We start from the raw sequence: 24,392 nt of genomic DNA, 5'->3' as shown, positions 1-24,392 counted from the left end.
TCACCTATCCAAGCTCGTTACTTCATCTCGACCCCTCCTGGTTTCACATATCACTTTGTGTTTCTCTTTCCCCTCCCCACCTTTTAGATCTACTCCTCAGCTTTTTTTCTCCAGTCCTGCCGAAGGGTCTCAGCCAGAAACGTCAACTGTACTTTTTCCCTTAGATGCTGATGCTGCCTGGCCTGCTGAGTTCATCCAGCATTTTGTGTGTGTTGCTTGGATTTCCAGCATCTGCAGATTTTCTCTTGTTTGTGATTGAATAAGCAGTATCATTGCATTGGCAGTGCTCTGAATAGGTTTATTGATAATTCAAATGAACTGTGTTCTTCAAGTATAGCATCTTCAGTTTGAAACTGTTTTCACGTGGCATCAATTACTTTTTAATGTTATTCCACATGGGAACAATATAGATTATATTGTGGCATTTACTCAATATGTTAATTTGTGAAATAGTAATGTAACGACAGGCTTTTGGGTTCTTCAAATTACTTGTTCCACTTTTCTTTAATGAACTGTTCTGATTAACTTCGAAGGTTTTAGTGATAGTGATGGAAAATTAGTTCCTTTAAAGTTCCTTGAAAGTTAAAGTATATTCCTGTTCTGAAATCAGTGCCTTGTTTGATTAGAGCATTATCAGTGCTTTAATTTATAAAATTACAATATCTGCAGCTTTATCATATACTAATTTTCACATTTATGTCTTTTTCCTTAAATATCTATATTTCTGGTTAAAGATTCATTGTAATAATACGGAAAGAAAAATATCTGAGTTCAGTTTCAGTGTGTGCAGCGTTATTTTGCATAGACTGATTGCAGATGTCTTTGCAATGGAATTTCCTGATGTTTTAATCTACCATGTGCTCACTGAACAAACTCTGGCCTAGAAGTTTGATGGTACCCTACCCTTTTATTGGATGGAAAATAGACCTCCAGGCTGAGTGTTTGGGCTGTCCCCATTTAACAAACAGCCTCTGTTTTTACAGATCACCCTTAAATAGACTTTGTCTGTGAAATGCACAGGTTGTTTTGGTATGATATGTTTGGTAGTAACTATACCCTCATAATATTATAATCACATCAAAAGTGCATAAGCCTGATAAGAATGAATAATTGCTAAAGGGTGGCAGAGAGAGAATGGAAACTAGTTCTGCTGTTGCTAGGACTGAACGTATGTCTGACTTTTGAATTTAATAATATTGCGGGAGTTCATTTGTATGTATGGGGTGTTCATAAGTTAGGCACTTGTAACCCAAGGGCAGCCTATGTTTGCACATGAGACAGTAAGAAGTTCATCATACCACTTACTGAACCAGGCATCTCTAAAAATATCTGGAGGACACATCAGCACTATTAAGATTATAGATTTAAATAGGGACCCTGTACTTGTTGAATCTTCTTCTGATACTGAGCTGCTTGGTATCTAATTCACATGTGTTGAACGTTCCTGACAAATTTTCATGATACCCGACAGGATGAAGCATTCAGCTATGGTATTTAAAGTCCCATTGCTGCTTTGTCATTTGAAGCTGATGGTTAAAACCTGGTCATTTTTTCTGATGCTGTTAAGCTTAAATCAAGCAGCTAAAAGATTGTTACGGATTCTGCACGATTTTAGATGTCTGAGGCTGCCTCAGGCCTGGCACTTGGGGGCAATGATAACAGAATCAGCGGAGAGAAAGTACATGAGTAACATGAGGAGGAAGATGAAAAAATGTGCTAAGGAGGCCATATCTACATTGGGTAAGCAGAAGTATTTTCTTATCTCTAGTTTGTAGAAGTACTTCAGAAGAGGTGATTTTGATTTAAAAATACTTTACCAGTATTCTACCTACATCACATCCTGTTATGGAGGCTCCAGTGCACAGGGTCACAAGAGGCTGCAAAAGGTTATAGACTCAACCAGCTCCGTTGCTGGCACAACCCACTATCCACTATCAAACACATCAAGAGATGGTGCCTCCATCTCTAAGGACTCTCACCATCTAGGACACGTTCTCTTCTTGTTACTACGATCAGGGAGGAGGTACAGGAGCCTGAAGACCCACATTCCAAGATTTAGGAAAAGCTTCTTCCCCTCCACAATCAAATTTCTGAACAGTCCATAAACCTATGAATGCTACCTTGTTATTCACACAAAATGCTGCAGGAACTCAGCAGGCCAGGCAGCATCTGTGGAAGAGCGTAAACAGCCGATGCTTCCTCCAGTATTTTGCATGTGTTGCTTTGGATTTCCAGCATCTGCAGATCTTCTTGTATTTGTGATCTACCTTTTCTTTTTTTTGGCACTTTTTAAAAAAATTGTAGGCTTCTATGTCTTTGAACTTGTCACATACTGTTGCCAAAAAACAACAAATTTCACCTCCTATAAGTCAATGATAACAAACCTGTTTCTGATTCTGACCATGAAAGCATTTCCTTTGGCTGTCAAGATGTCTGAGGTACTTAACTTTTTTCACTACTCCCCTCCTTTTCAGGCTGATGCAGGTGACGTCAGTAATACCTCACTGTGGATGTCTACCACAACTGGAGAAGTCTGTAAGGATCATTAGACTGTTGCATTCATCCACAGATAATGTGAAGGAGAATGGAAATATTAAGGCTGGTTAATGTGACAAGATTCCCCAGAGTGCCATGGATGACACTCAGACTGGTTAACATGCCCTGATAATAGGCTCCACATCCTTATCTGCTGAATGAGATCCCAGTCCCTCATTTTTCAGCTGGTTTGTGATCCCGCAGACCTGTGAGTAATTTCTTGGCAACCGAATCACCATAGTTCCATGCCAATCCTCTGTGTCACTTGTATTTCACCAGAGGGGTCTAGCCCAAGGTTGCCTGAGATTGTCAAGGGCTTCCCTCTGCAAACCTGGCTTATGATTCCTGTCGGGAACTCTGGCACAGCTGCATATCTGACACAAAACAAGAGCCAGTACGCTCTCAGATATACCATTAACCAGACGATTAGCAGGCTCAAGCAATGCTTTGTTTTCATTGATCATTCTAGGGGGCAGGGGTTGGTTTTTTTGCATAATCTTGTTCTGCATAGGACCGGCTAACATGCAAGCCCCATGTCCTCCACAGTTGCTTTTGGGTGTGCTCAGATGCCCAACTCAAAGAATTCTGTTTTTTACTAATGTTGAGTAATGTTGGGTTGAGAGGAAGTCAGTCATGAAGGAATGGCAGACTAGACTTCATGAGTTGAATGGCCTAATTCTGCTCCTATGTCCTTTTTCTTATGGTTATAAAACCTGCTCAATGTATTTAGAGTAATTAAATTATCACATCTTTTCAGCAACTGACTCAATTATTGTATATATTTTTTTAAAGTAGCAAATAGAGGAAATTATCTCGGCATCATGGACTGCCACATTTCATCAATACTGATAAGCAGTCAGAGAAACATTATAGCATTATATACTTTTCAAAATATTTTACTATATTGGTTAATATATGTTAATTATTCTTATTGGCTAAACTCCATTCATGTTCTCATATTTGCATTTGAAGTTAAAAAACACAGCCAAAGCTGAGGAAAGAAACATTGGATCAATTAAAAAAGAGCTTGGTTACATTTTCTGTAGACAATTTTGTTTATTGGCAATGTGTAAAAGGCTCTTTGCATAAGATGATTTAAGGTAAAAAAAAGCGTGTTTTTAAAAAAACTACCAGGAAAATGCCAAATTGATCTCACTGATTGGAAAGAAAAATATAACATTTCAAAAGGCAACACCCAGAAATAGTTCATCTCAGTACTATTTCTTCATAACCAATTGAAGAAATTAAAAGGAATTAAAATGTGTGGCCACTGGGAGATCCTGCTTTCTCTGGTGGACAGAGCGACAAACATTTTAATTCCACATCCCATTCCCATTCTGATATGTCTGTCCACGGCCTCCTCTACTGTAAAGATGAAGCCACACTCAGGTTGGAGGAACAACACCTTATATTCTGTCTGGGTAGCCTCCAACCTGATGGCATGAACATTGACTTCTCTAACTTCCGCTAATGCCCCACCTCCCCTTCGTACCCCATCTGTTATTTATTTATATACACACATTCTTTCTCTCTCTCTCCTTTTTCTCGCTCTGTCCCTCTGACTATACCACTTGCCCATCCTCTGGGTTTTCCCCCCCTCCCCTTTTCCTTCTCCCTGGGCCTCCTGTCCCATGATCCTGTCATATCCCTTTTGCCAATCACCTGTCCAGCTCTCGGCTCTATCCCTCCCCCTCCTGTCTTCTCCTATCATTTTGGATCTCCCCCTCCCCCTCCCACTTTCAAATCTCTTACTAACTCTTCCTTCAGCTAGTCCTGACGAAGGGTCTTGGCCTGAAACGTCGACTGTACCTCTTCCTAGAGATGCTGCCTGGCCCGCTGCGTTCACCAGCAACTTTGATGTGTGTTGCTTAAAATGGAGGGAAGCTGTTTAAAATAAAAGGATCTTATTTTCTGTGATTATAACTTAAAATGCATAAATGGACTGGTGAAGCATCGTGTTCATTGTACAGATTTATATTGGGCTGAGTGTAGAGAAGCTACCAATCATTAAAGGAGTTGTTGAGGACTAGCCACTAAGGTGCCTGAAACCCTCCTTTCTTGCATTTTTTGGGAACATAAAAATGCAGCCTGCACAGAAATACTGTAACCTGCTGATAGCAGAGCTCACCCACTAAGGACTGACTCCGAGCTTAACCCTAACTCAGGAGGCCAAATCAATGTACAAGTTGGATGGTTTTCCATGGTTGACCAGCCCCTCAGGACACATATATACACAGTACAAGCCATGAGCTACATTGAAATGCCATCAGTGGCCTAAAAATGATTTGGATCTCCACTGAACCCTACCTCTATTTTTTATTGAGTCATAGAAAAGTACAGCACAGAAACAGGCCCTTTAGCCCATCTAGTCCTTGTCAAGCCACCTACTTACCTTGGCAGTCCCAGCTACTTTGTTCCCATTGCAGACAGAAGCAGAGTGACCCTTCTCAACAGCCTCTCCCAGCTTTCAACTCTACCACCCTGCCCTGACTGTTTCATGTAACTTTTATCAACTTATTTCTGAAACTGTGACAGAATTGATATGAATCCATCGTGTGAGATTAATAACTGAAGTTGCACTTCATAGTGCGGACTGGCTATATTGTGGTTTCATTAATCAATGTTTGAAAGAATATGATTATGAGTACAGTGCTTTGAATAAATCTTAATTTTCAAAGTCTTTAAATCGGATGGCATTGTGTTTGTTGACAATGAAGCCCTAAACTCATACGAAGGCCTTAAGCCCTATCAGATATAAATAGCCTTGAGTACCTCACTAAAGGGAGATTATACTGTAACTACCCAATCCTCAAAGACTAGTACTCTTCCCTGTTTATTCTCCGTGGTGAAATTTGCTACCAATACTCCACTATTTGAGCAGTGGGTCCCACCTCCCTGCCAAGGAGAAGATAATTCCAGCTAACAAAGTAGTTTAAAACACAATTAATTTATTTTCAGTGATACATGTTTAAATCCAAGCAACATTCTTAAAACTCACTTAAACTTCACAGAGGATTTCTTTCTTATACGTTTTGAAATTACAAACCATTTCCAAAACAGAAAGGATTTCCAGAATACAGATACAATTCCTATAAGCTAAAAAATTATATCAACGATACAGACGAATGAATTGTCCATTGCAAAAATCGAAAGTAGAAGAATAGACTCTAGTTCACCCCATGTTTCTTTCAGGTTTCTTGATTTTCCTAGACCATTCCTAATAAGCCTGAACTGCTCTCGACATCTATACAGTTTCTTTGTCACTTGGGTGACTTCACACACATGGTATACTGTATGATATTTACTCAGTTATCCATTTTACACAAATGGTCTATAAGCTTTTAGGAGGCAGAATTCTTAGCTACTTACAATTAACACTGTAAAGCTAACTTCCTTGAGTACATACCCCTTGCAACATGAATAGATCCGTTTGCAAGCCTCCTTGAATTAAGCAGATTAGTCAGCATTGTCTGTTTTGAAACAAGCTAAATTAAATAACCTATTTTCTTATACTGAACCTCTCAAGCATCAATAAACCAGTGACCCAACATCCTGCTTCCTACAGACAATGTATCTGATATATACAGAGCTTGTTTGAAAAGCTGCTGTAGACAGTGTCCTGACGAAGGGTCTCGGCCTGAAACGTCGACTGCACCTCTTCCTAGAGATGCTGCCTGGCCTGCTGCATTCACCAGCAACTTTTATGTGTGTTGTAGTCAGTGCTTGTTTTTAACTTCATTCTGATTACTGTTTGCCATTAACATTTTAAGAACTGAAGACTGGCGACCAGAAGCTAAACAAAGGATATTAGTTGGAAGTTTAAATCTCAACTATTTGATCTTTATGAGTGGCAGCTTCTGTGTTTAGAAAGCAGAGCTTAGCAAAAAGAAGAGGCCCCCTAACCCAGGAAGCAAATATCCAACACATGACAATGATTCTAGGAAAAATAACTTGAAAAATGACATTGACAATATTGTTGGGGATATCTATGGGCTATAGATTTTATGAACTAGAGTAATATGCTCATTTATCTAAAAAAGATAAATTGATATTAATGAATATCAGGTTTATATTAGAAATGGAACTAATTAATTTGGTTAGTTCGAGAAAACTGGCAGGTGAATGATGTATCAGGAAGATATATTTTGACTCCGGAAACAGAAGTGCCACACCTTTAATACTATGATTTACTTTTCAAAATATTTTAGTATGTCTATTATTCTGATTGGCTAAACTTCATTCATGCTCTCATTTTTTCCATGAAATCTAAACCTTAGGGTACCATCTTACAGGCAAATGCAATGGTCCAATTTTATTTTTCTTGATGAATGGATTATTGTCGAACCTTTCCCTGGAGATCCGTTATATTAGGTGTGATTAACAATCACTAGAAGAGGAGAACTTAGAACTGGAATTGGAATTGTTTTATTAGTGTCACACGCACCAAGATACAGCAAAACGCTTGTTTTGCACACTATTCATACAGATCATTGAGGTAAAACAAAGCAAGTCGATAACAGAATGCAGAATAAAGTGCAGCAGCTACAGAGCAAGTGCAGTGCAGGTAAACAACAAGGTGCAAGATCATAACGAAGTAGGTTGTGATGGCAAGAATTCTTCTTATACTAGAGAGTCATTTAATGGTGGGGTAGCAGCTCTAAAGGGATGTCCTTATATCCTGAGGTTGTGCCCTCTGGTCCTGGACTCCGCCCACTATAGAAAATATCCTCTCCACATATAAGACCATAATGGTAGATATATGAATAAAATTAGTAAGTTCTGAAAATGTCCACCACGTCACCTTGCATCTGTGGAATTAGAAACAAGGGTAACATTTCAGGTCAAAGACCCTTCATGCTGAAACATTAGTTCCATAGTATTGCCTGAGTGGCTGCATTGTCTGATACTATTTCTCTTTACTCTAATATCCTTTAAAATGCCCTTGCACATTCCTGAGCAGTGCAGCTTTCGACAAAGCACACGTGTCCATTGACAGAAACTGAACTGAAAAGTTCTTTCAACACAAAATGAATCTTTGCACAAATTGGTGCCATCTCCAATAGCACAGATGGAGATAGACAACAATGAAAGGGCACTGTGTAGCATTGCAGAACACATGCAACAAACAAAAAAAAATATATAAAGTTCATGGTATTCTGCCCAAAGTTTACACATCCATCCTCTTGTCTTTTGTAGGTCTGCCAACCACTCTGTGTGCACCCCAGTGAAGCAGAACTACTGGATTGTCCTGCTGGTTCAGCCACTGCCCTAGCCACCAGCTCTGGACATGGAGGAACTGTCATCTTGGCCACCATCTCCTACACACTGGCAGCTAGCAGTTTCAGGGGACTCGGGTGGGATGAGGTCAGATCTCAAAGTCTCCTGAAACCAGTTTTGATTTTTTTCCCCTTGAGTTTCTAAAACACTTAATGGATGTTTACTCTGACTGCATACATCTTCTGCCTAACCCCCTACAATCATCTGGTGCTGGAACTGTTCATATCTGTCCTTTAGGTCCTTGGGACTCTTTCTAGTGTCCTACCTTTCATTCTGTTCATTGGGCAGGGAGAGTCAATCTGCAAGGTGAAGTACACCATTCTCGTTGACCTGGGCTACCATCATTTGGAGTACTTCATCTTGGTCTCAATGAGGCAAATTATCTCTTCTGGCTTCAAGGAAGAGAATTATGCAAAGAAATGGAAAAGCAATCCGGTGAATTCCATCATGTTACTGTGATTTTATGCAATATACTGTATATTAGCAAGTTATGCTTAAAATTTAATGTTGTGGATATTAAGATGCAAAGGCGCATGCTATGCTTATGTTGGCCCCAATTATATATGATATAATGAGCCCTTATTTGTCCGATTGGATGTCCATATAATTTGTGCAAGTGTAAAACAATGCTAGTGACTTCAGTAACTCAGAATTTGTTCACGTATCAGTGGTCGTTCTTACCCAGCTGAGATATAGTCTCCTGGTTGACGTTTGGGTGCATGCCATTTGCACACACAGAACTATTGTTGCTACTGGCATTTGGTACAGCATTGTTGGTTATTCCTATTAGTACAATGGCAGGCTATGACCTGAAGGAATTGGCAAACTACTCTTTCTGAAGGTAATGAGTAAAGGGAAGCATTGCAATGATTGATTGCTTCGATGAGTTTGGGTTATGTCAGTTTTCATCAGGGGTTACACCAAAATGTACTGTTTGAGCTGTTGCTCCTCGATGCAGCCATTTAATCTCTACTGGGTGCGGTACTGACCATCCTTCCTGCTTGCTTTATGCACACAGCAGTGGCTTCTTGTGATACCACAATCTAGCACCAGCAATGTCACCATTTTCCTCAGGGCATGTAGTCATCTTGGACAGAGTTGTGGGAAATTCTGACTGGGGTCTGTCATGCATGGGAAATGACTGCCACTTAAAAGAATCATTAACATTCTCTTTTTTAAAATGTAATTTAATAAACACATGCTCAGCTTTGTGCCTCAGGGAGTGGACTTTCCTCTTTAACTTCCTAAATCCTGAATAATATTACTTCATCTGCATAGTTTTAAGATGTTGAGAAACTGGTTTTTATGAGATTGCTCTTACATCAGCTTGCAGTGTATTATCAATTAAGAATATTTTCAATTTAATAGGTGTTATGAACATTGGCTCTGAAATAATTTTGTTATCAATCTTCAAAACAGTATATGTAAAGAAAGATAGAGGAACATTTCATCAAAAAGAGTTGGGTGTGGAACCTGAGCTGCAGATATTATACATCTTCATTCTGAAGTTGAAAGAAATAAATCAAATCAAACTTGATTTTTGAAGTGTAATATAGCTTCAGGACAAAGATGCAATGCTAATATATTGACTCAGAATAAATTTTCTTATGAAGTATACCAGAGCTGTTTGAACCCTATTTGAATAAGAAATGTTTTAATTTGAAATACTGTCTGTGTGTGTGCAGAAAAATCCAAACATCATTAGATATAAATGAATACTTCAGAGAGTGATAACAAAGAAACATGTGAAACTTTCATGACATGTCAGAAAGGTTGACCATCTCAGACTGATGTGAAAAGCAGGGATCCTCAAAATATCATCAGAGGAAACAAAAGCAAAACCTGGAAGGGAGAATGATTAAAGTTCCCATGTTTCCAACTCATATCACTGGTTTATTTGCTTGAGTCACTTCATTGCCTATAGTATTTTAAAATTCTCTTCATTACCATCAAGATTAATGATTCTAGCCACTTTGGACAGTTCCAGAGGGATGATTAAACTTTAATAAGCAACTTTGACTTACTTCATAAAGAACTATGGAATATTTCCATTGCATTTAGCTAAAAATGTGAAATATGCTGCATTAAGAAGCAAAAGGTAGTGCAGTTGTTATAGTATTCAGTCTGAGTAGGGTCTAAATAACATTTGTCTTTGCATTCAGATTTTATTTTGTGAACGAATGGAACATAGTCTGATGCTGTAGGTTGTTTATGGCCTGTCTGAATGCCACCTGTTCTGCTGTGTGTTTACAGGTGGTATGCCACAGCTCTTAATGAATGTTCCTACACTGGAGAGGTGCTTTCATACATAATAATATCAGGAAATGATCCAAACAGGCAGCTTCTGAGGAAAGAATAACATTTCAGAACCATTTTGGACTTGCATGAATGAATGCGTGTAGAGTAATGCTTGTGAACGCAGGACTAACATAATTGGTATCCGAATTGCTTCAAATATAAGGTGTGAAGTTCTAATATCAAGATAACCAAGTTAGATTTGCAGTACACAGTCAGTCTGGTAAATTGATTCTGTTTTAATCAAAAATTCTGAGTAAACTTTGAGGGTATCCTGTCACCTTGATTCTCGTGCCCTGTATTTCCCACAATCTAGGCTTCATTTATCATTTACAAAGTATTTAATCACCTCTTCCATTTTTTTTTAACACATTCTTACTTTGTGCTTCCTGATCACTTCCTTGTCCCTAGATCTTTCCTCTTCATGTGTTGTGTAATGAAAAAGTATTAATGTGTCCAACCTTGGTAGATATATTGTGACAAAACAGTACATCAAATGGAAAATATAAGTTATACTTCAAGAAAAATAAATTAAGAGGCAATACTGAGGAAAATTACAAGAAACATTCAAGATGTTATAAAAGGTTGACTAAAGAGCAAAATCTGAGCATATCTAGTGCAATAATGATTCATAATATATTGTGTTGTGCATAACATAATGTAATTTACAAAATACCCATACTGCACACACGCGATAATCATAGAGTGGTTTCTCAGTTTAAATCTATCCAACTAAGAAAGCAAATGATTTATAAAGCAAACTTAATTTTGTAGTGCTCATTTATGACTTGTATTTGAAAATTCATCAAAGCAGTTTTATGTAATAAGTGAAAACCATAAATGGTGGCATTTCATATTTTTATCAAGCATTGGCCAGTTCTGTGCCAAAGTTAATGTTTCTTTATAGAATGCGGCTGGATATTTAGTAGGCCAATCAACTTGCCCAGACGCTGTTAATAAGGTCTCTTCAAACTGTTTAACCTTCCAATGTATTTTGCCTGTACAGCTGCTTGGAAAATGAGCTGAGTTTGAAAACTGTTCAGGTGGTTATTTAAACATGTCATGGTCCCTTCTGAATAAAAACTCACTTGTTACAGCTGATGTTTCAATTCCCTTTGGCGTGTTTAACAGAGCTTACATTTGTGTATATGGCTTTCTTCAGCCATGTAGGATTTCAAAGCAACAAAATCAGGTGGAAGGCATGATAAACGTTTTTGATAGAAAAGATGAAGACCAACACAATCCATGACATTGGTGGGAATAGTCAAGACGTAGGAGGCATGTGGCTCAGTTCCTGGCAGCAAGCGTCTTCAGCAGCCAATGTCTGCTGGAACTAGAAGTTATGTATTATCAATGGCTGTGAAAGTGATTGCTGCCCTTAACCTTTCAACTCTATATCTTTTTAGGAAATTAGTGGAAGTCTTATTTCTTTATTAATCAGTCAATTAAACAATCAATTTATTTATTAATTTAATTTAATTGTATTTTATTTCTTATATCCAAGAGAGTAAAAATATTTATATTGCATCTCTGTCGCAATGTACATGCAATAAAGAGTGGAAATGTGGAAGGATATTGCCCGAACATTGAAATTGCATACATAATTGTTTTGTGTACATGTATGTACAGTCGGACACTCAATCAGATCAATATACATTGATAAATCCGATGGCCTGGTGAAAGAAGCTGCCCGGAGTCTGTTGGTCCTGTCCAATTAGAGATGGGCAATAACTGTCCAGATTATAAGAATTAAAACAAGTAGAGGATTGTTTGCTAGGATTGCTTTATATCACCTCTCTAGATGGAATCCCACATATACGTGATAATATTAACTGCATACTTTGGGGCCATATTGTTCTATCACTAACAAGGGATTCACCTATCAATGTACATTTTGTGTGCAGCTACATGGAGGGGTTACTGGAAGTGGGCCTTAGATTCCATGCGATAAGATTTGATGCTTTCACACAGTATCAGTCTGGCTCAACCGAACTTTTCTCTTCTCAGTTTAAGTACTGCCTCCTAGGATATGACGGATTCCCTTTCAATCTTTGCCCATGACACTCCGGAGAACTCCTAATTAATGAAGAGCACAGCTGGAGTCTAGAGGTCTGTGAACACCAAATTGTCACTAAGCAAGATACTGAATTGGAGTGAGTTCTGGAGTAATCGCAAAGGAGAGTGTTTTGTTCTGGGTGGCAATGGCAACAGAGGGTTTTCAAATTCAAACTTAGTTTTTAATACATGTGTACATCTAAACAGAATAGTGTTCTGCTGGGGCCAAGGTGCAAAACTTAGTTCATACAGACACACACACACACACACAAACACCACATGTAGTTACGATACCAGATACAGTCACAAAATAGTATTAGCATAAGTCCCTGAGTGGCATGGCCTAAAGATTAATGACACATGGGATATTGTCCTGGAGCCTTGTTTCTGCAAGAACACGTGCACACCCGTTCCTTATCTTGGGCTGGGTCAGCCATGAACCAAGGCATTCCAACTTATCTTACAGGGAGTGGACACTGGAGAGCCTTTCCGGTGGGAGAGCTGGCCTACAGGGGCAAGCCTTCAGCCCAGCACAGATTCCAGCACTCCCACCATGCCCCTGGAACAGGCAAGGCTCTGGCATGAGGTCGTGGTCTGCACAACAACCGAGGCCATGCAGCTCCACCGTGACTGGTCTCACCGACGAGCCAATGAATTGCACTTGCAGAATCTTGCATTACCAATGTCTAACAGGATCTTGGAATCATGAGAAAAACGTTTAAGGTAAACACTGGCACCATTTGTTGGATCTGGAGAGGCCGCTGTAAACAAGCACGCCACCATCTTATTGGACTGAGTGAAGCTCTCTGGAAACAGACAACTCCAGCTCACCAGTGATTCAGTCAGAGCCCTCCATCTACTAGGTGTGTGTACTCCATCTACATAGACTGTGTGTAGTCTGTTTGTCAGTACTCAACCTCACGTCTCATGTCCTTTTAATATTCTCCTTCTCAATAGCAGTTACTCTGGTTAATAATCAGTGTCCAGCAGAGGAAAGCTTGAAGATGCTGATATCCACTCGATCAGGATCCTCATTCTTTCCATGAGTTTCAGCTTGTGCTCATTTGAGACTAATCAATCAAAAGATGGTACAGTAATCTAAAATTGTATAACTTTATCCAGCAAAGTGTTCATATTTGTTTCTATGCATGTGATCCTGATCGTGCACAATAAAGCAAACTAATACAGTCTGAAGATTTATCACCTTTTGCTCAACATGTGAAGATTTTGGAGGATTAAAAAGGTGGTAATGAATTTGTCCCACCGAACCTCTGATCTTCACACCTCAATGTAAAATTAGTATTTTGTTTTTCATTCTTTTACCGGTTTTCTGCAAGTTCTGTCTTTGGTTGGTGGGGATGTGGATGTGCCATTTAACTCCACTGCATTCTCTTCTGTATCCATCCCATCTCTGGCAGCCTAGCACCAACCCTGTCCCTCTCCTTTGTGTTAAAGTGGAACAAAAGTGTGAGCAAGTCAAGATTACATGTTTCCCCCCATGGATTACTGCACTGGGAGGAGTGACAATGAGGCAGGCACTTTGCAATGCTTAAGGTTTGTGGTGAATCGAGGCAATCAAATGGTGGAATGAATTCTAAATCAATCCTGATTGTAAAAGACACTGCTTAACAAGGCAAAATGAACTGATGGGGTGCTTGTAGCATGGGTACAGCTAATTAGCAGCTCGACTTGACTTGGTTAGTTAGATTAAATAACCACTTTCTACAATGCATCCACGACCTGGATATTATACCTCTGCTGTTCAGCTACATCAAGCCACACCTCCTTGGTCACAGAGCTAAGCTCTTTTTGCATCGTTGCTGCAGTGAAGTCGTGGTCCTGAAAGCAGGCACAGATGCATCGTGGTTGTGCATTAAAACCTATTGTACAAAGGATTGTCATTGGTCTTTCATAACATGCCACTCTCTGCTCTAACATTTCATCCTGACACCTCTAATTTCCAATTAAATACTTTTGTCTCAAATGCGATGTGAACGTATGATGTTGTTCTGCATCATTGCTGCTCGGCCACTTTGAGATACAAAACTTAAATGTTGAACGTAACTGGTTCAGTTGCATTCCATTTACAGATTGTGACAATGCCTTTAACCTCTGGCTATCACATACAATTTTGCCTCTTATTGTTTTGTGCAAACTTCATATTAATATTTGGGTCATTATATAGGTTGTCAGAGAGTGCATTTGAGATAATCTTCGAAAGAAAAATGTTGTATCAGATAATATTTATTAAATGATATTGTTTGTTTTTGACCATAATGTAATTTACATTAAAAGGCATAATTGAAAAAAAGTCACCAAAGAATCTCCCATTTTCCACCTCTCCCTCATTGCAGACAACAGACTACCCATTACAATAATATAATTAAAAATACTTTCAGTTGAGGAAAGTTTGCTGTGATGCTCAGAAGATTAAAGCTATCAGCATTTTTTCAAGCAGATGGTGTTTTAATAGTCTGATTGATTTCTTACGTGAAGCAAACAAATCCACATTCTAGAATCTGAAATCTGGCCTGACACACAGTTTATAATTTGTAATTGTCTGAAATGCCCGTAAGCAGAAGGAAAGCTAGAGCCTTGATTTAAAATGTAATTAGTTTCATAAATTGATTCTCTAAGTAATCCTCTTAATCTTACTGAGCTATACACTCACATCCCCTCTTCTGACAAGGTGAATTAAAAATAAAATAATTACATACGGAATTGTCTCTGTTCCACCAAAAAAACTGATGCTAATATCTGATTCTGGTGCCAAGAATATGCTAAGAAGTGGCTCATGGATTATTCATTGTTTTGAATGGATCAATACCAACAAATAATGGGCCATTACGTAAAGATTCATTATTTATATTGTAGTTAATGTTAGCTGCGGATCACTGGCAGTGATCTCACCACTTCCTGCAGCTTGTGGGACCTTGCTGTGTACAAATTGGCTGCTGTACTTCCTTACGCTGCAAGGAGACTACACTTCAAAAGGAAGTAATTGGTTCTAAAACATGATGTCCTGAGATTGTAAAAAAATGCCAGTCAATCAATTTTTCTGTCAGTATTTGAAGAGTCATATTTTAGCCCAGTCTTATACCAGTTTTGTTTCATCAAAGTACATCCTCAGTGGGGCATCTGGCCTTTGGCTACTCATATAATGGTTGGTAAATTGATTATTTTAGTAGTCAAATTTGTTAGAAGTAAAATATGACGCATAATGACAGTGTTGAAGTTAGACAGTCTTCTGACAAATGTGGTAATCTAATCTTGAAATGGTCTGGTCTCAGTTCTCCACACTAGCCTATTTACCTCAATTACAGAAAGTGGAGATGTGTGTCTTTTCCCTTTGGGAGGGATTATGTTCAATATATTGTGGGTAAAATGGAACTGCGAGCATTTTCAGTCATTTACTGTAGGATTGCTAAAACTTTGTGAATGGATATCTAACACCTGCCGGATTTAAAACATTTAATTTTATTCTTACACAGGACTTTGCACTAATTTATTAATATCTGAATAATCATAGTTTAGGTTTCAGTTCGTTCTCTTTTATCTGGGGATGCAGGGCCGGATTTAGTGGGGCCAGGGCCCCTGGGCTGGAGGCCCTGATGGGCCCCTGCCGACACCGTAAAATGCTGCTGTACCAAGCAAAAAAAGGCAAGAACAAGAGCAAAGGTCATACTGGTCTAAATATCAAAGCTGTGGACCAGGACATTGCTTTAGTACAATACGTAGGCTATAAACTTACAGGCCTTAAGAGGGAGGACAGAAAGTAATGCAGATTCTTAGTTTGAAGGACAGCATCTAAAGCACTCAAAAATTGACCTAGGCTTAGTTGGCTTCGTAAAGTAATGAGGGAGACGAAGTATGATGTACCCAATCTTACATCTTTATTTAGCTATTGCTGCACATACCATAGGCCTTATTTCTCAAACAATGCCAAAACATTTTTACCTCGGTATTTTTCTCAACCGTGTGTTCTGAGAAAGTAAAATGGAAATGAGAGACAAAAAGGCTAAACGAGATGGCAAATGAGATCTATCGCATACTAACCTTTTGCTGTGCTGTGTGGCTTGCAGAGTAAAGACCACTTATTACTTACTAAGTTTGTAAACAGTCAACTATTAGCCTATTGCCACAAAACAGGAACAGCACTGACACACAAGCCTAGATATTTACAAAGTCAGATGCTTGTTTTTCAAAATTAAAGCCTAGTTCTTTTGGATTTCTTCGTAGCAAAATCCTTGATCAGATCACTAAAATCCAGTTTCCGAACAAGATCACTTTCAAGTGACATCAGAGTAAGATGATTCAGCCTGTCCTGTCCCATTGTGGATCTGAGCCTGTTCTTCACTGGCCTGAGCTTGGAGAAAGATCGCTCACCACTTGCATTTGTGACAGGGAGAGTCGGGTAAAGCCTCAAAGCAATGCTTACATTTGGGAAGATGACCTGCATGTTTTTTTTTCTCTGAGGAAGCATAAAAGCTCTGTTGCGGATGAAATACCTTTGCCACTTAAAAATTCCCTGAAATGGGAATTCTCAATACGTCGGTCCAGTAGACACACTCTGACTCAAACTGTTTTTGTAGTTCTGTATCTATCCTTCCGCTGTCAGACGCTAGTGTAACATAGGTCAGTGTTGTTTTCCTGTGGTGTTCCTAATTTTCATGCTCTCCTATGCGCTCAGCAGCATGTTTCCAGTCGCTAAAGCCAGTTTCGAAGATGGACTGACGGTTACCATCACTGAAGATGCAGCATGCAAAACAAAACACACAGCCGGTGGAAGGGGAATATAAGAGCCATTGCCTTGATATGTACTCACCGTTTACGAGCTTGCGTTTGAAGTGAAATTTGGAGAAAAAACGTCTCTGCTGTTTGTATACTTGTTCCAAAGCTTTGATATCCACATTCTTATTCTGGCAGGACTCTGGCCCTTTCTTAGCCCAGTATGCTCAGACTGAATCATCTAACATTTCCTTTCCCCAGCGAGCAGGATCAGTGCTGTAAGGATCCTCAGTAGCGGTAATGTTAACATTAATGTTAATGGCTGCCCAACTTGGTTGTTCGGAGGCCTCTGTGGTTGGGAATCCCAAAGTCATGCTCTCTGCCTCTTCGACGTTTGCTGCTGACTGTGGCAAGGACGGTGGTCCTGTGCTAACGCTGGTGCTAGCGCTAGCTGTTGAACAAGTCTCCATTTGTCCACCGGTCTTAGACTGTGACAAGAGTGATGGTACTGCTGCATCATCGAGAACAGGTTTAAAAAACTCTGTCAATTTCAATGTCTTTTTTAATGCTTCTTTCTCACGGTCCTCTTTTTCTTGTTTCTTTTCTGTGCTCCACTCTCTTATTTTTTTTTGTCTGCCATGATGATAGCTACCTATTTTGGGTCCCTCTGCGGTTCGGGCCCCTGGACTGCAGCCCAGTCTAGCCCTGCCTAAAGTCTGGATGTGATAAGTGGTTTTTTAACTTGGAGGAAATATCCTTGTCCCTGCCTTGCCCCACCAGCCTTCTGGGATCATAATCATAAGGATATTGGCCAGATGCTCAGCACTGATGGTCAGAGGCCTCACAGTTTGGATTCTGTGATAAAACTTGGATCCCACCAAGAATTTAGATAGGTATTAGGGAATCATAATTTGTGAAGATGATGTCTGGGTGTAACTTAATCTGTTTTAAAAATTAGGCATTTGTTCACAGCTAATCATGGAGAGCAGGCCTAGAGTTAATGAGGATTGCATTAACTTTGTCAATATCTTCTGTCCAAGCCTGGAAAGAATGGCTTTGATGGTGCCCAGGGAATAATGCCTCACGCTGAACATCTCAGCACATCTGGAGATGAAGTCTGATGATTTATTTTAACAACCAGAGTTTTCAGTCAGAAATGAAAGCAATCAATACCACCTTCCTTAAAGAGATACACTCCCACTTTAAATAGCCTTCCACAAGGCAAAGAAAACTATCAGATTCCCAAAAATATCCAGAAACTGATTTTGTGAACTAACGTATTAGGGGTTTAATGGTCACCTGGTCTCACCTTCTCCAACCTACCTCACAGATGTCAGTTTTTAAGTGGCTGTCATCACCTGGTATCACGCACAGAATTGATTGACTCTCTGGGAGCTTGCCTGCTTTCACTTTTGACAAGAAAACAAAGGAAATTATGAAATGGAGCAGGGTCCCTGTAATCCTTATGCACTGTTGGCCAAGTGCCAGAGTTAACCTGAGGGACTAATGTTCAAGGAAGAGCTTAAAGTGACTGCAGGGCTGGTAACTTAGACTGTAGATTAACTATGTGTTATTTTCAGATACATGTATAGGCTGACTCATAGGTGCCATTGAAATGTCCGTGTAAGCTGTCTTTATTATTGAGTTCAAGAACAGCAACCAGAGTTGGACAATAAATGATGCTATTATCAGTAAAGCCAAGATCCTTAGAATAAAGTATAGGCCTGAAGAGCAACCTATGAATATGTTTCTTCCTTATTTTATAAGACCTCAATCATTGCAGAATGCATTTGTTTTTGAGAAGCAAATAGCAACATTAATCCAAATATATTTTCTATTTCTTTGCTTACAATTTATATTTTAATAGTATATAAACAATTAATTTTTTTTAGTGTTTCACCCAGCAGTACTAGGATTGTGGCAGTTATGATGAGAGTTGAATTTAAAATAAGAATAAATAATTATGTTTGCATACCTCTGTCCCAGGAGTGCACAGTGCCAGAACTGTGCATGCAAAGGAAAAAGGAAATAGGAACTAACAAGAGACTCTGTCAATGTTCATGATGCATATTATTACAAGTCTCTAAAGAGGCAACTCAATGTCAGGAGCAAATTATTCACCAGATAGCATCTAGAGTTGTGGGTGTCACAAAATAATGCTTGCAGGCAACCGGTGTGTACCCTCCAGGGAATCTATCAGATGACAATCTCAAATAAAAACAAATGCATCTGATTAAACAACATGCAAATACCACCACCATTCTATTTTGGTTGACTGAAAATTCTTTCAGTGACCTGACTGGTTCTTTTTTGCAGCTCTTTATTCTAGTTTCATGATACTCACAGTACTTTTAACTCATAGTGTTCTAATCGCACAATTCCCAATTTTCTTCTTCTTTTGTGATCTTTTCTGTGGTCATAAATGCTGTATATCTCAGGTTCCAGGGAATACTCCCTCAAGAGAATTTATACCTGCTGGGTTTGCTTTACTCTTGCTATTCAGCATTTAACCTGCTATCATATACAGCTGGCCAATCTGTTAAACTAACTATGAAATTAATGGCATCATACACACAGGTACTCAGGTCATTCAGATGATTAAAGTTTGTCCACACAGAATTCACAAATCTTTACCCAAGAATTTGAGATGCATTAGGGTTAGGGTTGGGTTGGTCGTCTCGTAGATAATTAAAATGATAAATGGTAAATAACTAAACACAGTGTTAATTTCAACTTGAATTTTTGATACGTGCAGATAATGTGGCTTATGGAAAATCACAATATAGACCATTTTCTCGGAGCACAACTCTTCCATAAAGCAGGGTCTACCTGCAATTATATGTGGAATAAACCAAATTACAAAAATCTAAGTAAAACTATGTAGACTAATTTATTGGTGAACCTGCTGTGGCATTTTTTTTGGTAGTCCATGGTGAGGTGGGTATAACTGCATTGTTTACAAGACATTTAGATAGATATGTGAGTAGGAAGAGTTTAAATTGTAATCAAAGTTCAAAATAAATTTATTATCCAAGTACATATATGTAACCATATACAAGTCTGAGTTGAATTTTCTTGTGGGCATACTCAAAAAATCCATAACAGAATTATAACCATAATAGAATCAATGAAAGATTGCATCAACTTGGGTTTTCAACCAGTGTGCAAAAGACAACAAGCTGCATAAATACAAAACAAAAGAAATAATAATAATAAATAAATCAGCTATAAACATCGGGAACATGAATCAGAATCAGAATCAGGTTTATTATCACCGGCATGTGACGAGAAATGTGTTAACTTAGCAGCAGCAGTTCAATGCAATGTATAATCTAGCAGGGAGAGAGAAAAATAATAATAAATGAATGAGTAAATCAATTATGTGTATTGAATAGATTTTTAAAAATGTGCAAAAAACAGAAATACTGTATATTTAAAAAAAGTGAGGTAGTGTCCAAAGCTTCAATGTCCATTTAGGAATCAGATGGCAGAGGGGAAAGACATTGGAAGAAGAACCTTTGAAAGTGAGTCCATTGGTTGTGGGAACAGTTCAATGATGGTCAAGTGAAGTTGAGTGAATAGGCTAAACTTGGGGATATAGGATTAGCTCACGTAAACAACTTGTTTGGCATGGAAGTATGGGGCTGAAGAGCCTGTTTCTGGGCTCCTTATTCTGTGACTGTAATGCACAAGAGGCAGAAGATGTGGTTGGAATAAAATGAGCATTTTCATTTGTCCTTATGAAAGAAAAGGATGCTACCAAATCTCAGTAGCAGGGTCAGAATGTTGATTGGTAAGGGGGGAAAGCTGATAAAGTACTTGAAAGGTGGTCCAAATTTAAAATGAATAGGTCACCTGATCTGGATGCAATATATCTTGTGTTCCTGAGGGAAGTAGGGTGGAAAATGTTTGACATTTTTATGGTAGGATGATCCAGAAGTTTAAGACACATGGGTTCCATGCTGATGTGGTAGATCTGATTCGAAATTGGCTTGGCTCCAGACTAATGCAGGGATCTTTCTCTGACTGGAGATCTATGGCAAATGGTACTTAGCAGAGCTCAGTGGTGGAACCTCATTTGAAAATGTAGCTGGGATGATTCATAAATTTGCAAAAGTTGGCAGAGTCATGGGTAGTAGAGAAACTTGTCAAAGGATACAGGAGGATATAAAGCAGTATGGAATATGGGCAGAGAAATTAGAGTATTGTGTGCCATTTTGGTCATCACAGCACAGGAAGAACGTAGATGTTTTGGACAGGGTGCAGAAGGAGTTCACCTGGATTAGAGTATTAGTCATATGGAAAGACGACCTTGAATTGCTTTCTCAGCAGCACTGGAGGCTGAGAGGAGACCTGATAGAAGCTTATAAAACTATAAGATGCATTGATAGGGTAGGTGGTCTGGAGGTTTTTATCTATGGCGGAAATGCCATATAATAGAGAACATGGGTTTAGTGAGGGGAACGTTGAATGGAGATGACCAAGGTAAGGTTTCACATAGAGAGGGATAGATACCAGACACGTGGTACCATTGGAGATGGTGGAAGCTGATACAATGTTGACCTTTAAGAGGCATTTAGATGGGCACATGAGCACGCAGGGAATGGGCCGAATGCTGGCAGGTGGGAATACATTAATTTGTCTTCGCAGTCTACACAGACATCATGGGTAAAATGTCCTGTTCCTACTGTTTTACGTTCACTGTTCAGTAACACCTTGTTAAGATTTTTAATCCTCTTTGGATTCAGTGGTGATGTCAGAGGATGGGAAAATTGACAAAGAGCATTGGGTGGGAGAGCCTGTCTGAAATAGTGAGATGCTGGTTTGTGGACTGTCGCTTTGATGGACTCTGGATCAAGGATTCTTTGGGGTTTCTGCTTCGATGTTTCTATCATTCGTTCTATGGGGTTTCTTGTTTTGTGCCTGTCTGTGAAGAGTACGAATTCCAGGCTGTATACTGTATACATACTCTGATATTACATAAATCTTTGAAGAACCTCCCAGGCAACTACCTATTAGTCAGTTCAAGTCCCTTGGCAGGGAAGCTTTAAGGAATAACTACCAAGGGGAAAAAAGACACGGGAGAAATCTGTGTTACAAAAGGAGAGGTAGCATAGATTTTTAAAAGCAAATGTTTTAGCATAACGTGATCAATATTTACTATGGTATACAAGAGGTATATCCTCTACTTAGATATTTGAGAAGTTTGTTGATGACGTGCCATATAAAAGCAAGGCAGAGCTGTGCAAACTGAAAGGGTTAGTGGTAGCATGGGTGACCATTGATGATGAGAGGACTAAACGTCAAGATTTGAAGTAAGTGTTTGTTTTTCAGACTGGAGAATGGTAGATAACTCATAATCCTAACGACCAGTGTGGGGATCACTACGTTTTATTTACTTCAAGAATTAGAAAAATGTGTGCAAGGTAAAATTGTAGATGACAAACTTGCTGAGTCTCTAAGGGGTGTAGAGGACAGAAAATGACACAGGTAAGCTGGAAGAATTGATATCACGCGGCAGTAGTTAACTTTCTCAAAATGGCAAGGGTTATAGTAGTGTTTTGTGTGGAAAGATATTATACTGACAGCACTGCTGTGTCAGGAACCTGCCCTACCTGCAGCCGTGTGTTGCTGTGTCAGGAACCTGGACTGAACCCTTGTCCTCTGCATTGCTATGACCCCCCTGGACCCAGCCCCCCATGCCAAGAAAGTGGCACAAAATCCCCACTGGTGATCTTGCAGCAGAGGATCACTCACAAGTCAGTGTAGAGAGGCAGCCTGCAGGGCTGGTGTTGCTCTGCACTAGGTGGAGGCAGGGGTTGTACCCAGACCAGTACAGTGAGTGCAGGCCAGTTTTGAGGACTGTCTCCACTCGCTCCATGTTTTGCCAATTCACCTGGATCCTCGTTATAGTTGTCCTCAGTGCCTGCTAAGTGTTGTGGAAGATGCTGTCTCCACCTCCCCCCCCACCCCACCCCTTCTTTTGGGTGTACAGCTTTCCTCAGCTGAGAGATTTCTCTGCGGATGCACAGTCAATCGTCTGGGACAAACTATGTGACCAAACAGAGGACAATGTTTGCAGGACTATGGTAAAAGAACAGGTGGAAATGCAACTGGACAGTTTACTTTACAAGTACAGACCTATAGGCTAATTGACCTCTCTGCAGTAATAATTCTGTTTTTCCATGACTCTGGCAACATAGAATGTAGAATATCACAGCACAGTACAGGTCCTTTGGCCTACAATGCTGTGCCAACCTATATAAATGTACTCCATGATCAATCCAACTCTTCCTTCCCACACAGCACATAACCCTCCATATTTTGTACATGCATGTGTCTGTCTGAGTCTCTTAAATTGTATCAACCCCCAAAAACACCCCAGCAGTGCATTCCAGGCACCTACCATTCTGTGTAAAAAAAAACTACCTTTGACATCTCTAATAAATTTTCCTCTTTTCACCTTAATTGGATGTTCTTTGTTCGAAGTTCAAAGTTATCGGAGTACATACAACCCTGAGATTCATTTTCCTGCAGGTACATTCAGCAATCTATTGAATAGTAGTTATAAGACAATCAATAAAAGATCTAGTAGAGTGCAGAAGACAACAAATTATGCAAATATAAATAAATAGGAATAAATAATGAGAATATGAAGTAATAGGATAAGGAGTCCTTAAAGTGACCATTGATTGTGGGAACTTCTCAATGGATGAGCAAATGAGTGTAGTTATCCCCTTTTGTTCCTCTTTGGTATTAGCCATTGCTGCCTCAGAACATCAAGGTAAAGTATATTTAATTGTCTCAGGAGAATGTGACAACTAAAATAGCTAATTAATAAATGAGAAGTTAAAGAGAGATGAATAACCATTTAAAAATCCTGGCACATCAATAATTAAATGTAGCTTCATTATCTACAGGGCAAACAAGTAGCTGTACTTGCAAAGCTACACAAATAATTAGCTACTATTGGAAGTTAAACAATATAGTATTTACTAAGAATCCAATGGGTACATTGCTGTCAGTGTTATATTGCTTTGCCCTTAAACTGCCTCAGCTGAAACATTACCATTATTATATAATTGCCTGAGCATTTTCGATGGTTTTAAGGCCCCAGCTGAATATCACTCATGAAGCAACATTAGTAGCAATTAGAATGATAAGAAAAAAAGTAATGAAAGCCAATGAACTCAGTTGTATAATGCTTTCTGTCTGTGCTGTTTGAGCGAACAGAAGTGTAAAATTGATCACTAAATACAAAGGGCATTTCCTTCCCTGCATTGCACAATACATGAAATTCAGGCACTGCTCGTTTGTGTGCGGCGTATCTGTGTGTGGAGGATCCAGCTTGCACAGCAGTGGCGTCTGCATGTGTGATTACTGTAGCAATATTGAAGAAACCACCTCCTTAGGGGTAGCAGGCACGAATGGCAGGATGAAGGCTTGCGTCAATGGGAATTAAAGAAGAAGTCTCCAGCTGAGCCACTGAAGAAGTGCATGGA

General features: G+C 39.3%; 1 protein-coding gene across 2 annotated transcripts in view; it reads left to right on the top strand.

The window, feature by feature from the left end:
* The window catches only part of LOC134349267 (BTB/POZ domain-containing protein KCTD16-like), a 288,249-nt gene that overhangs the window by 145,404 nt on the left and 118,453 nt on the right, over positions 1-24,392 (top strand). Inside the window, exon 2 of one of the 2 annotated variants that reach the window (XM_063053321.1) lies at positions 7,732-9,284. The exons of the other annotated variant lie outside the window; for it this stretch is intronic. Within the exon in view, the coding sequence (XP_062909391.1) occupies positions 7,732-7,763 (32 nt within the window). The 3' untranslated portion in view covers positions 7,764-9,284. Of the gene's footprint in view, positions 1-7,731; positions 9,285-24,392 lie in introns of those variants that run through there. 2 annotated transcript variants of the gene reach the window in all.

Source organism: Mobula hypostoma, chromosome 7 (assembly GCF_963921235.1).
Source record: "Mobula hypostoma chromosome 7, sMobHyp1.1, whole genome shotgun sequence".
Lineage (NCBI taxonomy): Eukaryota > Metazoa > Chordata > Chondrichthyes > Myliobatiformes > Myliobatidae > Mobula > Mobula hypostoma.
Note: the sequence above shows the minus strand (reverse complement) of the source record. Positions and strands in the feature narration are given on the sequence as shown.